At 54.4% G+C, this 14,423-nt stretch overlaps 2 protein-coding genes; both read right to left on the reverse strand.

Moving 5' to 3' along the window:
• Window positions 1-12,887: 12,887 nt before the first annotated feature.
• On the reverse strand, window positions 12,888-13,181 carry CHC_T00001558001 (hypothetical protein). XM_005712397.1 is given in 2 exon segments: window positions 12,888-12,905; window positions 12,906-13,181. The coding sequence occupies 1 exon segment, from the start codon at window positions 13,179-13,181 to the stop codon at window positions 12,906-12,908; it is 276 nt and encodes a 91-aa protein (XP_005712454.1). The 3' UTR covers window positions 12,888-12,905.
• A 473-nt stretch (window positions 13,182-13,654) lies between these two features.
• The window catches only part of CHC_T00001559001 (hypothetical protein), a 1,254-nt gene continuing 485 nt past the window's right edge, over window positions 13,655-14,423 (reverse strand). The window contains exon 1 of the mRNA XM_005712398.1: window positions 13,655-14,423. This exon is cut by the window's right edge and continues 485 nt beyond it. Coding sequence (XP_005712455.1) covers window positions 13,655-14,423 — 769 coding nt within the window.

The raw sequence follows: 14,423 nt of genomic DNA on the forward strand, positions 1-14,423 counted from the left end.
TTTTAAATGAATCGTTGGTCCCGGAGACGTAATGCATTTGCAACTCATGTTATTCGGGCATTGACGATTCTTAATAACTTTTGCTTACGCTCGACGCACTTATCGTGGCACTCTTCGTGCTTGCACATAACAAACGCTTCCAGTCCAATATTAAGGCAGCAACCCCTTTGCCCCGTTGAGTCGGACTGGCACCCTTAAATGTATGTCAAATTGCCTGCCGTGTGGCCTACATCGTTTATGATGATGTTTCAGCAAAAGAAACACGCGGCCAGGGTCTGACCGCTTGCCCTGTTTCCGTTTGAGTTTGTATTTACTGTTCGCGCCTTTCGAAAGAGTTTCATTTCCGCCTCTTCAATGCCGCTCCAGAGGGAGGCTCCAGACAGCTGCGAGCTAAACTTTGTTGCCACAGAGTACCATATCCATTTTGCTTGCCGGATCAGTGTCAACAGCCTCTGCAAAAGACTATAAAATGAATCTTGCACTACCATCGTCTCAGTTTTTCCTTCATCACAATTCTGGCAAAATTACAAAATTGACTACTTTATATTCATCATGATCAACAAAATTGCTCTCATCTGCCTTGTCACCCGCTTAGTGTCTAGACACAAGCGATTTGACCTCATATGAGGCCAGCTTTTTTTGCAAAAATATATACATTAAATCGAAACTTTGTAACGGAAGTTTGGACACCATTTTTTAACGTATATGCCCTCGGCGATAACATCTTGCATAACATTGGGATGGCAATTGTCAATACACAGAGAGACTAAGAATCTAATGAAGTTTCAATGATCAATTGACTTTTTAAACAGGCGTTTTGGTTTCGAAGATATCAACGTAAAACGTTTTGAGGTTGGTCAAAAGGCTTCTTTTTCAGGCATTCTAAAAATGGCCGGAAAAGACGTGCAGATATCACCGAACTCCACCTTTCCGCAACGCAGAAGTCTACTGCGGTGGCGTGAGTATCTTTTTCCATCTTGTTGAGCTAGCACAAGTCGAGAAAAAATAAGTTGAAAAGTGCCCTCACACGAGGCCAAATGGCCTCATATGAGGTCATTTGTCGTCTAGACACTGGTGTCTATTGGACTGTTGTCCCACATAGGGACACTTCTTATGGTAAAATGTTTTCGTGTTGCTGTTGTCAATCTTACATGCTGGAATGTGACAGAGTACCTTCGGGGAGTTTTCACAAGAGACCAAAACAAAGATATCAAGAATATCAACACAACTTTGCGTACCGCTCCCCTTTGTGTTCGCCAATCTCCAGTTTTTAAATACGGCCACTTGTTCAGATTCTCAAAGGGCGTGTGGAATTATTCCTCTCGTCCCTGGGTTGGGAAAGAAGCGGAAGTTTCGCCGAGGGAGCACGCCACGCGGACGCGCGGAGTGCAAATTAACCGTCACGCACTATCTCTCGATAAGGGAGTGGCACACGTGGCCGCCTACGTGCAGTCGTTCCGTTGTGCGGGTACGGAGGCAAAGAGTAACAGGTTGGAAGCCAGCACGAATAAACTAAAACGAACGGTCTTAGATAGGCGCGAAAGAGACGGGGGCGAGCTTGCTCCATTTTACGGTTGGGGACTGGCATCACGTCCTAACCCCTCAGAGAGACGCATCGGATACGTGTCCCAGTATGGTATCTGCCGCCTAGTGCGTGCCGGATACTGTGCATAATTAAAATACTAGCGCTACAATTACTAACTACCGCACGGTTCCTGCCACTACGTGTGTGCGCTACTTACACGCGTCAAAGCTACGAACTACAGCACGGACGACACGTTTGCTACTGTTCACGCGCGATAGCCTCAACCATCCGCATGGATGAACCATGTGGTACTGTACACGTTTACCATGTCACAACCGATTGGCACGGAGTCGCGCTCCGCACGCGTAGGAACCGCGTCGACGTGTAAACCGTGCAGGACCGCCAAATTATTAACCTCCGCGAGCACCGGTGCTTAAAATACAGAAACACCTCCTTAGCTCTCGCTATGTCCCCATAGCCACCCTCTGTTCGAACCGGCGGTTCCGTTCCGGACGTTTTCCATAATTTCGCGCGATGTGGAGACACAAACCTCTGCGCGTGGACAACCATGCGTTCTGGGTGGTCAGGGAGCTGGCGGTATATAAGTACGCCGTCTCGTCCAATTTGGAAAGCGCGTCCTCCGATTCCACCCTCTGTGAACCAATCCGAACCCCCATTTCTCCTTCATCACTCTCCTGCGAACTCTGACACCTCCTCCCCCGACGATAACGAAATTCCTCTACAGCAACTTTTCTCGCAAACGAGGATGGACGGTCATGATGATATACGTGCTGCGCGCGCGCACGGCTAGCCATTGAGCCCGGGTCTGGCTCCAGCGCCGACGCCAGCGGGTCCCGGTTTTCAACCGCGACGGCGCCTCTGCAGCGAACGGCGACAGGCCACTGAGGTTTCCCGGCCCGCGCAAGCCGATTCGTCCGTACCGGTCAGTCTGCCACCGCCTAGCATCCAAACAACACAGTCTTCGCCGCTGCCTCTCGCGGGCGCGGCCTCAAGGACAGTTGAGGCGTACTTGGGCGTCACATGGAGCAACAGCCGCTTCCTATGTCGCCGCTGCACGCTGCAGGCATGGCGCCCCAAAGGGCCGATTCCGAGGCGCCGCACCCGGCTCTTCCGCAAGCCGGACCAGGGCTGACGTTTTCGCTGGGTTGGGTCTTCACCGCTTTGAGCACACGGGCCTGCCTGCGCAACGGCGTGAATCCCGTACGGTCGTTCTGGCCTGGGTCGTCGCTGGATCGCCGCCGCTGCTCGCACCGACGCACCCCGGGTCGCAACCCTCTTATCACGGTCGACTAGTACGTCCGACGTCACTTGTCGAACGCCGCGCGGTTTGCGTCCATTCAGATGACGCACGCGATCAAGACTCCGTCCAGACCCAGTACTGTGGTGCAGCAGAATCGGGCGAGCGCGTGGAAGTCCCGATAGCGCCTCGTTCAGTTTCAGGCGCTTGCCGCGACTGTCAGCGATTTGCTCTACGTCCACTGCGAGGACGCGAAGTACCACGTCGCGGTGTTGGACCTTTTCGATCGGTGTCGCTGGTGGAGTGAAGACGAGGGGCGCGAGAGCCGGCTGCGCTGGCGCCATGTAGACGACGTTTTCCACATGCAGCACAACACCGAGTTTTTCTCGGTGCCCAGCGCGGCTCGGCCTGTACCTCGCGACTCCGCTCAATTCTTCACGTTCGGGGCGCCCGCGTACCTTTGCGTGACAACCTCGAGCCAGATGGCGTGCGTCGCAGCGCATTGGATGCCTCGCGACCGAGAGGAGACCGCGGAGACGGGAGCGAAGGCGCGTCTGGGGCACGCAATTGTGCTCTCCGATTGGGGGGGCGTGGCTTTCCTGTGCTCTCTCCATGCCGCCCACGAGGAGATGTCCTTCTTCACGAACTGTCCCGACTGGCGGCCGGTAGCGAAGCGCAACGAACCGATCGGTGAGCTTGGCATGCTCTTCCGCCACTCGGCGGGTCTCTTCGATTCGATCTACTCTGTCCGTGTCGCGGAGATCCTCGAAGGCACTGCGTTCGACGCGGGGTACGTGGAACAGCTATTAAACTTCGCTGCGGGCATCGACTGGAGCGGCCGGCCGGACCTCCTGTGGTTCTGCTGGAACCAGGGGGGCACCCTGCCTATGCCGTCCAGAGTCGAGACCGAGACCGGGCGCCATCGATGGCGACGCAGTCTCCCCACATGACCCACGCGAACGACGCAGTCGAAGAGGGCGACGCAGGCAGCGCGAGTATGGAACAGGTCAATGACAGCTTTGCGCCATCGCGAGATGCGGCGACCGATGCGGTGAAGGACGTCGTGGAGACCGCAGTGCCGGCGCACGACCGGTCCGTTCGCGTGGGCTCAATTCAGAGCGACTCGCTGAAGGGGGATGCTCCGGAGCGGTGGGACTTAAGAGAACCCCCCGGTGTCGTGCGATTTTCTGACCCCACCCCGGGTCCCCCACCCGTCAGCGTGGTGACCGGCCCCGAAGACGCTCTTCGACCCGCTCGGATGCCGACCCCCCCGCGCCGCAACCTACCGGTCGGTCTTCCCCGGAGATCCTCTGCGAGGAGGCGGCGTTCACGGCCCTGCAATACGCTTACTCCTCCGAGGGGCCACAGTTCCTTCGTCGGTTAAGCAGGCGCTACTGCAGACGCGCGAGTGGACGCATCAAGTCCAGCAGCTGTAGAAGACCGTTGCAATGCTTCGAGAGGCTTCCACCGCAGCGGAGCGCGAGCCCATTGAGCACCACTCGACGCTCCGTGACGTACAGGACATGCTTGCGGTTGTGAAACAGCGCCCCGCGGCGCCGCCGATGTATTCGTCCACGTCCAGGGCCTCTCACACCGCGCCCGAAGATGCTGAAGCGGCCCCCCCAGGGAAGCTCACGCGCCACTCCTAAGCTCAGACCCACTGGGTCCTCCATTTCTCCGCGTAGCCTATTACGGGATCCTCTCACATTAAATTAAACCGATTAGCGGTAACCTTTACCCTCGCTACCGACAACGCTCGCGAGCGAGATCGCACTGACGGTGCCGCCAAGAGCGGCCAGGAGTCGCGCTACGCGTGCGGGGTCCAGGAACGTGGTTCCGAGGATACAGTCCACCGCAAGGTTGGTGACGACCAAGAAGGGTACGCGCGCGACGAACTCACCAATCCGGACGTACAGTTTGAGCTCGCCGAGGGCCCTCATCGACCTATTCGAAGCGTCGATGAGCGGTGGGCTCCGCGCGGACTGGATGGCATTGCGCCACGGTTCTGCCACACAGCGTACGTGGATCAGATTTGGGCCGGCGCCCGATTCTAGAACTGGCGTGATGGCGCGCATCATGGCGCGTCGTTGTCCGACCGTCGCGGTGACCTTATAATTTTGCTTCTTGAAGAAGCAAATTGCCGCTTCGTCCGTTCGGCTCTGCGATTGCGCGCGTGCCGAAGCGGTCGACGGTGTGCCTTGCTTATTGAGGCTTGGCACGTGGAGGATCGTCGACGCCTCTACGCGTCCTCCCCGGCTTCCCCCGTCAACCTAAGGTCCTCAGACCACTCATCCGTCAGCGGTAGCGCGGATTCTTTCGATTGGACGGTCTCGCGCGGCTCGACCACGTTAATGCCCGTGGGAGCCTGCGCACGCGAATTTCGCCAGGCGGTCGGCGGTTGACGTTCGAATGGCGAACACGGACGGAGACCTTGGCGGATCCGAAGCTTTTGATAATTGGCCTCGCGGGCCTGCAAAAGCTTCGACCGCAACGCGCTATCCGCCACCACAGGACATTGCTCCTGGCGGTGGGTCAGGTCCGGACAGAACGGACACGGCGGGGGTCCAGGTAGTCCTTGGTTGAAGAACGGGGCCCGCTGGTTCTGTAATGGCCTTCCGTACGGATATGCGCGCGCGTCACCTTGTTGGGCGGGCGCCATCGGTGCGCCCGCCGGGGACGAGGCAGGTGACGGGTAGTAGCTAGTCGGCGGTGTAGCATAACCCCCCCCCGGGGGCTTTATTTTAGATTAGATCAACTCCGAATCGGATCGGGTACTGTAGGGCTCGATGCTCTACAGTACCACCACGTGTACCCCCAAGTACAGGGGGCGCACGTGTACACGTGTACGCGCGGGACCGAAGAGCGCGCACACACGTGTACTGTCAGCCCCGATGGCTGACAGTATTACAGTGTCGACCGACCGCTACAGTACGTCGCTACAGTACATCGGTACTGTACTATTATGATATGTTATTATGTACATTAAATATGGAGCGGACCGGCGGCGGGAAAAGGCGACAAGGAGGGACTTGTCGACGACCGACCGCCGGGGGCCGACTCCCCGCTTATTCTAACCGCGCGCTTTCGCCTTCGCGCGCGTTAGACGACACCGAGTGCGGGTAGAGGACGCGCGACGCACGCCTCCGAGCCGGATCCACCTCCGCCCGTCGGTACTGGATCGTTACCCAGTACCGCACCGGGGCGTCGAGGCGTCGATCCGCTCGCGCGTGCGCGCGTCCTCCCCCGATCCCGCTCTACCACGCTACCCGGGCCCGTGCTCCGGTTCCGTAGCGGGTGTCCGTCTTCCCTTGTCCTCTCCCTCTCGAGGGTCTCCGCAAGAACTGAGTATACACCCCTCTCCGTTGGGGGTGTTTATACTACAGGCGGCAAGCTAAGTGAGCTCGGCGTCACCGACTGGTCCGTCACCGCCAGTATCTCCTCCGTTTCGGTTTCGCGCGCTGTCGGGAGTTCAGATAGGGACTTGACCGACAGCACGGGCCTTGTCCCCGCGGTGCGCGTAAATCTTCTTACCGAATCGGACGGTGCTTGAGGCGACGCGAGCGAGGTCGCCTGTCTTCGGGCCGAGCGGTGCGTCTCGCCTATCGCTTGCGCGTAGCGTGCCACCGCATGGTAGTCCACGCCCGGATGCGTCGCGAGATAATTCCAAACCTGCGCGCACGTCGCTGGCAGAAGTCCCTCAACAAAAAGGGACTTTAAGCGCCTGTCCGAAAATACGGTTCCGCAGCGCAACGCCTTGTCCCACAACTGGTTACTGTACACCTCCTTCGTCATGTTCGAGCTCTGACGGAAGGAGGTGACATCACCGACCGCTTCGGAAATAACTTCGTCCGTCGCGTACTTGCGTAATAAAAAGTTAACAACTTCCGCGTAGGTTTCGAGCATCTCGCGCTGCTCCGCATCGACCGCCATGGTGTTCCCGTGTAGCCTAGACTGGAGCAAGACGTGAGCCTGCCCAGTCAAATAGAACTGGAAACACCACACGGCCGAGCCTTCGCTGACCTCATTGTGGTCGCAGACCATCTGGAAGTGCGCGAGAAATCCTAGCACCGCGATTGGATCTTGACCACCGAACGTGTGGGTTTCCAGCTGGATGTCCAACTTCTTCGGATAACGGTTAACTCGCCGCGCGGTACTCGCGTCGTAGCGCGGGCTGCGATTTTCCAGCCTATACGTGCGGTAGTCGACGGCCTTGGTGAACAGGTCGTTCAGCGGCGTGATCACCGGTAACCGTTTCGGATCCCGCCTCGGGGCAGACCGGCGGTCTCCTTCCCCGCCGGGGCTACTGTGGCCGTCCAGGTTGGAGTCTTCTCGCCGGAACCGACGTCAGTCGCGCGCATTGTGGCCTCTGCGGTCGCTTCTGCGCGATTCGTCCGACTCGGTGTCCTCATCATCGGAGGGGTATCCACCTCCTCCGGCATCGCGGTATCGCGTATAGCGTCCTTCGCGGTTATCATCGGAGGGGTAACCGACCCCTCCGGCATCGCGGTATCGCGAATTGCGTCCGTCGCGGTTCATGCACGTCGCCCTGTGGCGACGACTTGTGACTTCTTCCTCGGAGGGGTTTTCTGTACTCTCCGAGGTATTTCCTTGAGCGCCGGGTGCGCTTCTTCTGCTCGACCGATACGGCTGTCGCTTTTCTATCGCGAAGCGCCCCAGGCTATTTTCTGTCCGCCGGGGGCCAGCCGTATCGGCGAGTACGGGAGGGCCATTTTCTGTGGGCTCTCCTGTAGCACCATAAATTGGTGGGAGGTAAATGGTCTTACCCTCCGGGTGAGGGGCCATTGTACCGATCCCGGGTGCGGCGCCGATCGGTTCAGCGTGCGTTAGCGTAGAATCCGGAGCGGTTGAGTCGCGTTGCTCGCGTGCGTCGACTCTTGCTCCGGCGAAGGTCGTGGCCAGACGATTGGCCACGGCGGAGCTGATCGCTCCCTTTATGTAGTGCAATGTGCCTGTCAGGCCAGAACCAGGGTCCAACGGTCCAGCGACAACACAACCAACAACCAACAAGAGTTGCCGACGGCACAGCCCAACAGAGTGTCCGATTCTCCCTTTCCCTTTAAGTGGGTTTGCGGCCCACAGTAGCTCAAGTCCCTGATAGGGGGGGGGGCAAAAGGAAGAGGCCCGCCCCGGGACGAATGGTGGTAGAGTCTTGTGCAGGCAGTTGCTCGGCGAGTTCGGGGCGGTGATTAGGAAGCCGGGCCCGATGGGTCGTAAAGCCAATGCTCGCGGAGCGCCTGTTACACCTTACACCCTTGATAAGGTCTTCGACGGGGGCGTCGCAACGCAGCCCGTCGGGAATTAGCAAACACGTAGCAGCGCTACACCTCTGTACTGCCCGATGGCAAAGTACGGACACCGGAACGGTCGCAACCTGTATCCGATGGAACCAACACCGTCCTGTATACACAACAGGACCTTCGAGGGAAACGTCGTTGCAACAGCCTCCGTCAGTGAACGTAAACAAGTAGCAGCGCTACACCCACGTGTCGCCCGATGGCCAAGACACCTACACCGGTCCGGTCGCAACCAAAGCCGATGGCACCAACAACAAACAAAAGAACCAACACAAGAGCCCGATGCCTCCAGTCGTCACAATGCGGATCGCAATCAGGCACTGTGGAACCAACGCAAGATAAGGGAATAGAAATAGAGATAGAAATAGAAAAGGATAGGTGAAATAAAGGAAAAGGAAAGGGAACCCCCGAGCGCAAAGGATAACGTAATTTGTGGTAAAAGGGAACGTCTTGGGAAAGACGGACTTCGACCAAGGCGATACTCAACTCTGGCAACTCGGGTTACCTTTACTGACTTGGTGGTCAGAGGGCTAAGGTATATATCGCCCCGCCGGAGCCACTACAGTAGCTCGCGGCGCTAGATCCTAGATCTAATCTAGTGTCAGCAAAATTAATGCCAACTAATTAACTAAATAAAATAAAATAATTAAAAATTGAAACTGTGCAATTATTCACACGTGTGTCCCCCAACCCGGACTACTTTTCATATCCAAATATTTTCCTTTCGTTTCACCCCCCTTTTCAGGTGCGTATTGCACTACACTTTAGAGCCGTTCCGGACGAGGATTCTTCATCCACAGTGGTGAGCGCGGTCACCACCTCGCGTTGGACTTGAGCGGGTAGAAGTTTGTCCAAAAGCGGTGGTATCGCGCTGCGTACGTGCGCGTCCACGAGCGCGGGCACCGTTCGGTCGAGGCATACGCACGCTACCTGGGGGAGTTCCATAGCAAGAAACTCCTCGACCCAGGCCTGGATGCGTGGCTGAATCGCGTCGACCATCCATTGGACGCGATTCTCAGTGCCTGCCGACGCGTCCGGCGTAACATCCGATGCGGACGCTCGCGTGCGGCCCGGTCGCGGTGGCGGTCGCAGCAGGGCTTCCGGGTTGTCCACCCGGGGGCGCGGTGCACCACTGCCACTGCGGGTGCTCAGACGTCCGGAGGCGGAGTCTCCCCCTTCTTCCGGTTGGTTCATCGTCGAATACGCTTCGCGATCGACGCGGTGATTTCTCAACCATTTCCGTCCGTACGGTTCTGCGCGCGATCGCGCGACTACGCGTGCAGATCAACCTCAATAGCTATCCCCTCCACAAGAGTACGAAAATGTGGGATACCTCCTCTCCGCCCTGGGTTCGGTGAGAGGCGGAGGCTTTAGCAAGGGAGCACGCGGCGCGGACGCGACGCGCTAATTGAACCGATCGGGCGAGCTCGCAAAAAGGGAGTGGCTGACTGGCTGGTTTCGCGCAGTCGCCACGTGATGGGTAAACAGGAGCGACCGGTAACGGGTTAGAAGCCAGCGCGCGCGATAGAAAACCGAAACAGACGTACGTAGGCGCAAAAGGGACGGGGCGAGCTTGCCCCAGTTTACTGTTGGGGACGGGTGTCAGGTCTTAACCCTTCAGAGGGACGCCTCGGACACCCGTCTCAGTGTACAGTACCTGCCGCCTAGTGCGTACCAGGTACTGTACCCAATTAAAAAACTAGCGCCTCAATTCCCAATCACCGCGTGGACGCTGCAGCTACACGTGTGTACTACTGTACACACGCGTTGCTTACAGACTACCGCACGGATGCCGCGTGTGCTAGCGTACACGCGTAATACTAGCAGACTACCGCTTGGCCGACACGTGCACTACTGTACACGTACGCCAGATTCCGACTGCTCGGCACGCGCACGCACTCGCTACAAGTGGGCACCACCGCCCACGTGTATACCATACACGGCCGTCCGATGACCTCCGGACGCCCGCGCCGGTCATTTTACTACAGTTGTCAACAGATCCTATCCCTCACTCATCGAACTTTCGTTGAGAGCGTATATACTCGTGCATCGAACGATACAGCCACGAAGTGCTTTCTTTGCGTTTGTACGGGACGAACAGATCTCTGTCCCCAGCATACCTCATATATGCCAACCCGTGCTCTGCCCGGAAAGGTATAGATCTCTCCTTTTGTAAATGTCTGAGTCTACATAAAGTGATATGTCTGACTCCACCCCTTTGTAAGTGATTTGGATTCTGATGAATCGACCAACCAGATCATATAATATCATAAAAGAGAACACATGAGCCTTCTTGTAGCCATCGTATTCCCTTTTTGCATCTCTGAGTCTTTGGGCGCCATCTTCGGTTCTTGTCACCATCAACAAAAAAACAAAGACGGCAAAACAATCAGCAGCCCTCCATGGCTTCGTCTGGCCAACGGATGAGGCGAGGAGACATGCTGTCGAGAGTGAGATGTAAGTTTAGAATTGAATGTCGGAATTAGTTAGACACAGATGCGATCGACATACCGTACTTAAGTTTTATATGTTCAAGGCCCCGACTACCTTCATTTAGACCGCCAAAGATATCGAATAAAGTGAAAAGCATCTCCTTCGTGTCTAGTTTCTTCTCCTCCTAGGAATGCGCATACTGTCGCCGTCATGATGACCACGAACGTTAAGCAGAATTTGTAACTCTGTATGAACAAGGGCGTGTAAAACCGTCAAACTCTTCGTGAGACAAATGGGTCAGTTAAAAGAGAGAAGTCGGGGTCTTCCTCGCGGACGGCCGTGTTTGACATGTTCGAAAATGTACATGTCTGGAGGACAGCAATACGATTTATGAAAACTTTAACGCACTAAAGCAATTTTCTCCCTATATTTTTTGGTACTTTTCAAACTAGCTGGCAAATGAGCAATTTATCAAATTTGATCAAATTTAGTATTTTTTTTGCTCTTTTGCTATTGTGTTGGTGGAGATTTTCTAAGTGTGCAATGAAAATAATAGGGATATACTCACAGTGACGGAAGGGGATTGCTGGTCCAGCACATTGTGGACTACAGTGATTTTCTTCATCTGTTTCGAAAGTAGATTAGTTTCATTTCGAGAGTAGACATTGAGCAAAGCATTTGTTCTCAAAGTACATTTACAACTCTGCCTAATTTGTCCTCTTTCAATAATATGGACCGACTTTTGTTTCTTATGAGTGTGGAATAAAGTACGCGAAAAAGGGCTACAGCGCGAAAGTATTGATGGAGTTCAGGATCTTCTGTGTTTCCGACGAAAAAATGGAAGTAACAGTCCTCAGCTCAACCACAAGACGCTGTGGCCGGAAACATGAGCTTCGCGAAATGTCCTAGGCAATCAAGCAACCGAAGTTTACTTATTTATGACTGACATCCCGGAAGCTGCCAGTCTATCATTTTAACAGACTATGCGGGGTTTAGCAAGAGACAAAACCATTTCCGCCATTCTTTGAGAAGGGGATGCCGATATCTGGAGGCTTCTGCCGCACGGTGAGCCGCAACGGTATCTCACTACATTTTCTTAAACACCTATCGATGCAAGCTCGGGCCTTTTTTTCGACGGAGGGACAGAGAGGAAGCATGTGACGTATTACAAAAGTCACATGGCTCTGCTTTGAGAGCACCAAGTATTTATGAAAATATTTTCCTGAAGAGTGTAACTTTTAAATAAAAATATTTTTGAAAGGTATTTTCAGCAACCCTGTGCGACTGTGGAGCATTTTGATGGTAGTGTGGGGTTTAGGGGATTAAAACGCCGAGGTGTTTTTCGCATTTCTGCGGAAAAAAGTATAAGGACAGATATAAACAACCCCGAATATTTGTTCTCTTCGAACTGTAGCGATTGTTAGCGAAAGCGATTGCTTGAAGAATGATAAAAGCCTTTCCTCATCCTGGAAGATCCTTTCGTCCAGGCTTGGGTTGCCTGAGCCACTGCTTTTCATTTTACATGATCTGTTGCGACCATATGAAGCGTACGCTCGTTGCAAAGAACAGTTCCACTCGCTTTTCGACAGTAAAACTTCTGCATCTCCCTTGTACATACAGTACCCAAGGGTATTGTTATTGGCAGTGTTTGCCTCATAAATTCCCTGCTTATGAAGTGTACTGTGTTTTTATTACTGTCAGGGCAAGCGTGAGAGCAAGGCTGCAAAGATCGCGCAGGGGTGCTACGAATTCGCCCCCCAAAATGTGAATCATGAGCTGCATGCATGACTTTGCCAATAAAAGTAGTTACGTGCTGCACATTCATTCTGAAAGACGCACTTGCACGATGCACAGGATAGTCAGAAGGGCGGGGGTTTAGAATAGATTCATTAAGAACTCTTGAGAGGCACTCCGTTGAGAAATAAACTTTTATATAACGATCTCACACATGACATAGGAGAAGAAAGAGGGGTCTCGAGACGGTTGCTGTTTTCGCAAGGCCCTGTAACGTGAACAGGAGCAATCTGCTGGACGGATCAAGGTTGAGAGTCATTCTTGATTCCAGTCACTGCGTGCTCCTGATTCTACGCTTGGCTGATATCCCATACCGACGATCGCTATTTGATGCACAGCATGAGTGCAGCGATTTTTTTTGGAGCCCACAGCTCTTCATATGGCGAAGCTTTCTCTAGAGTCATCATAATGCAGTTAGTTTTCCATTCTGGAGGCGAGACCAGCGTGGCGACTCATAATCGGTAGGTCCTAGGCGTCGTCGCGAACACGATACACCTACAGTTCCACAATGTGTCCTAATCCGCACGTTTCTCCGCAATCTCCTTGGTGGGCGCGCAATTTCTATAAATCTCTATGAGTTTTACGATATAATATTCCGCGTCAGTGGCAATCTTCCGAACAGGGTCATGGAAGGTGTAACCGCCCAGATCAATGATAAGAAACAACCTAGAGACCATTGAAGAAAGTCAGTCAATTCGAATGCAAAGGAGCCCTTTGCAAATGCATGGAACCGCACGATCAACACGTCATTCCGGCTAGCTGCTCGCAAACGAAAAAATGTTGAGGAGAAACAGGAAGAGTTGGGTGACATCAATGTATAAGGAGATGACGGCAATGACCCAATCGTCGGGGCCATAACGCGTCATCACCATGGAGGTGTCGAAAAGAAGGTACCCAGTCATAAGCGCGGCTAGAGAACGAGAAGGATGAAGTCAAGTGACAAGGGCAAGCAACGAAAGAAGCGGAACGGAAGAGAACAAGTAATTGAACATGTCAGTTATCGCTGATGGAAAGTCACTCAGGTGTTGTTAGCTGAGCCGAAGCTGGAGTGTACGTACCCTGTTCGTTGTTGAATTTATGAGTCGTTTGGACGGATGCGGCATAGAAAACGCAGTTCGCAACAAGTAGGATAAGCGAGAGGAAAGAGGAGAAGAGATGTCAGCTCCGGGCCCGACATAGACCTGGAATCGCGTAATGGCAATCGCATAGATGTAGAAGAATATGTGCACTCGTTCACGTACACTAAGTTTGACCAAGCGATAGAAAAGCAAAGAGTAAGAAAAGCACGCAGGAAGCAGGAAAAAGTGGAGCAGCGGACAAGCAAGGCAGTTAGTATTGACAGGACAGGTGGAATTGGAAGGACGGGGAGACGGTTAGGATGAGGGAAAGTGAAACGCACCCGACCAAGGAAATAAGAAAGCTTCGGGTGCGACTAAAGCCTCCAGTGGCCCAGGTGATGGCATAGTTGATGACGATGAGGACGACGAGGACTATCAAGCCAGCGCTGAGTGCGCCGTAGAGAAAACTGAAGTCCTTCTTCGTGATAAAGACGTAGATGGTGATGACAAGGAAGACAGCGGCAGTGGCGATAAAGGCCTTGATAACGATTCCCCCCCAACCGCGTTGAAAGTAATTTGCGACGATGGAGCCGATGAGGACGGAAAAGGCGGCGACGAAGACATACATGAGGATGAGATTGAGCGGGAAGGAGATTTTCTTCATGCAGGCCAGGACGAGGAAGGCGGCGAAGGCGACGCCGATAGAGAGATACAAGACCCATTGATTATTGACGATATAATCTTGGATTGGGTCGACACTTGCGAAGACAATGGAGACGGCAATAGTGATGGCGAGGTTGATGGTGAGCAAGGTGTAGACCTTGCGCAGGAAGGCGAGGCGGACGGGGACGTCGGCGGTCTTGACGTTCTGCGGCGCGGTGGCTGGGGCCGGGACGCCGGAAGACTGGGTACCGCCGAGGTTGGCAAAGAACTTCATGGGTGCGGTTGTCCGGTGGTAGACGGGGGGGGGGGGGGGGGGGGGGCGGGGGAACCCGGCCCCGGAAAATTTTTCAAAAACCGGGGGGGAAACAAGGCCCCGA

This window comes from Chondrus crispus, genomic scaffold, assembly GCF_000350225.1.
Source record: "Chondrus crispus Stackhouse genomic scaffold, scaffold_102, whole genome shotgun sequence".
In the NCBI taxonomy this organism is placed as follows: Eukaryota; Rhodophyta; class Florideophyceae; order Gigartinales; family Gigartinaceae; genus Chondrus; species Chondrus crispus.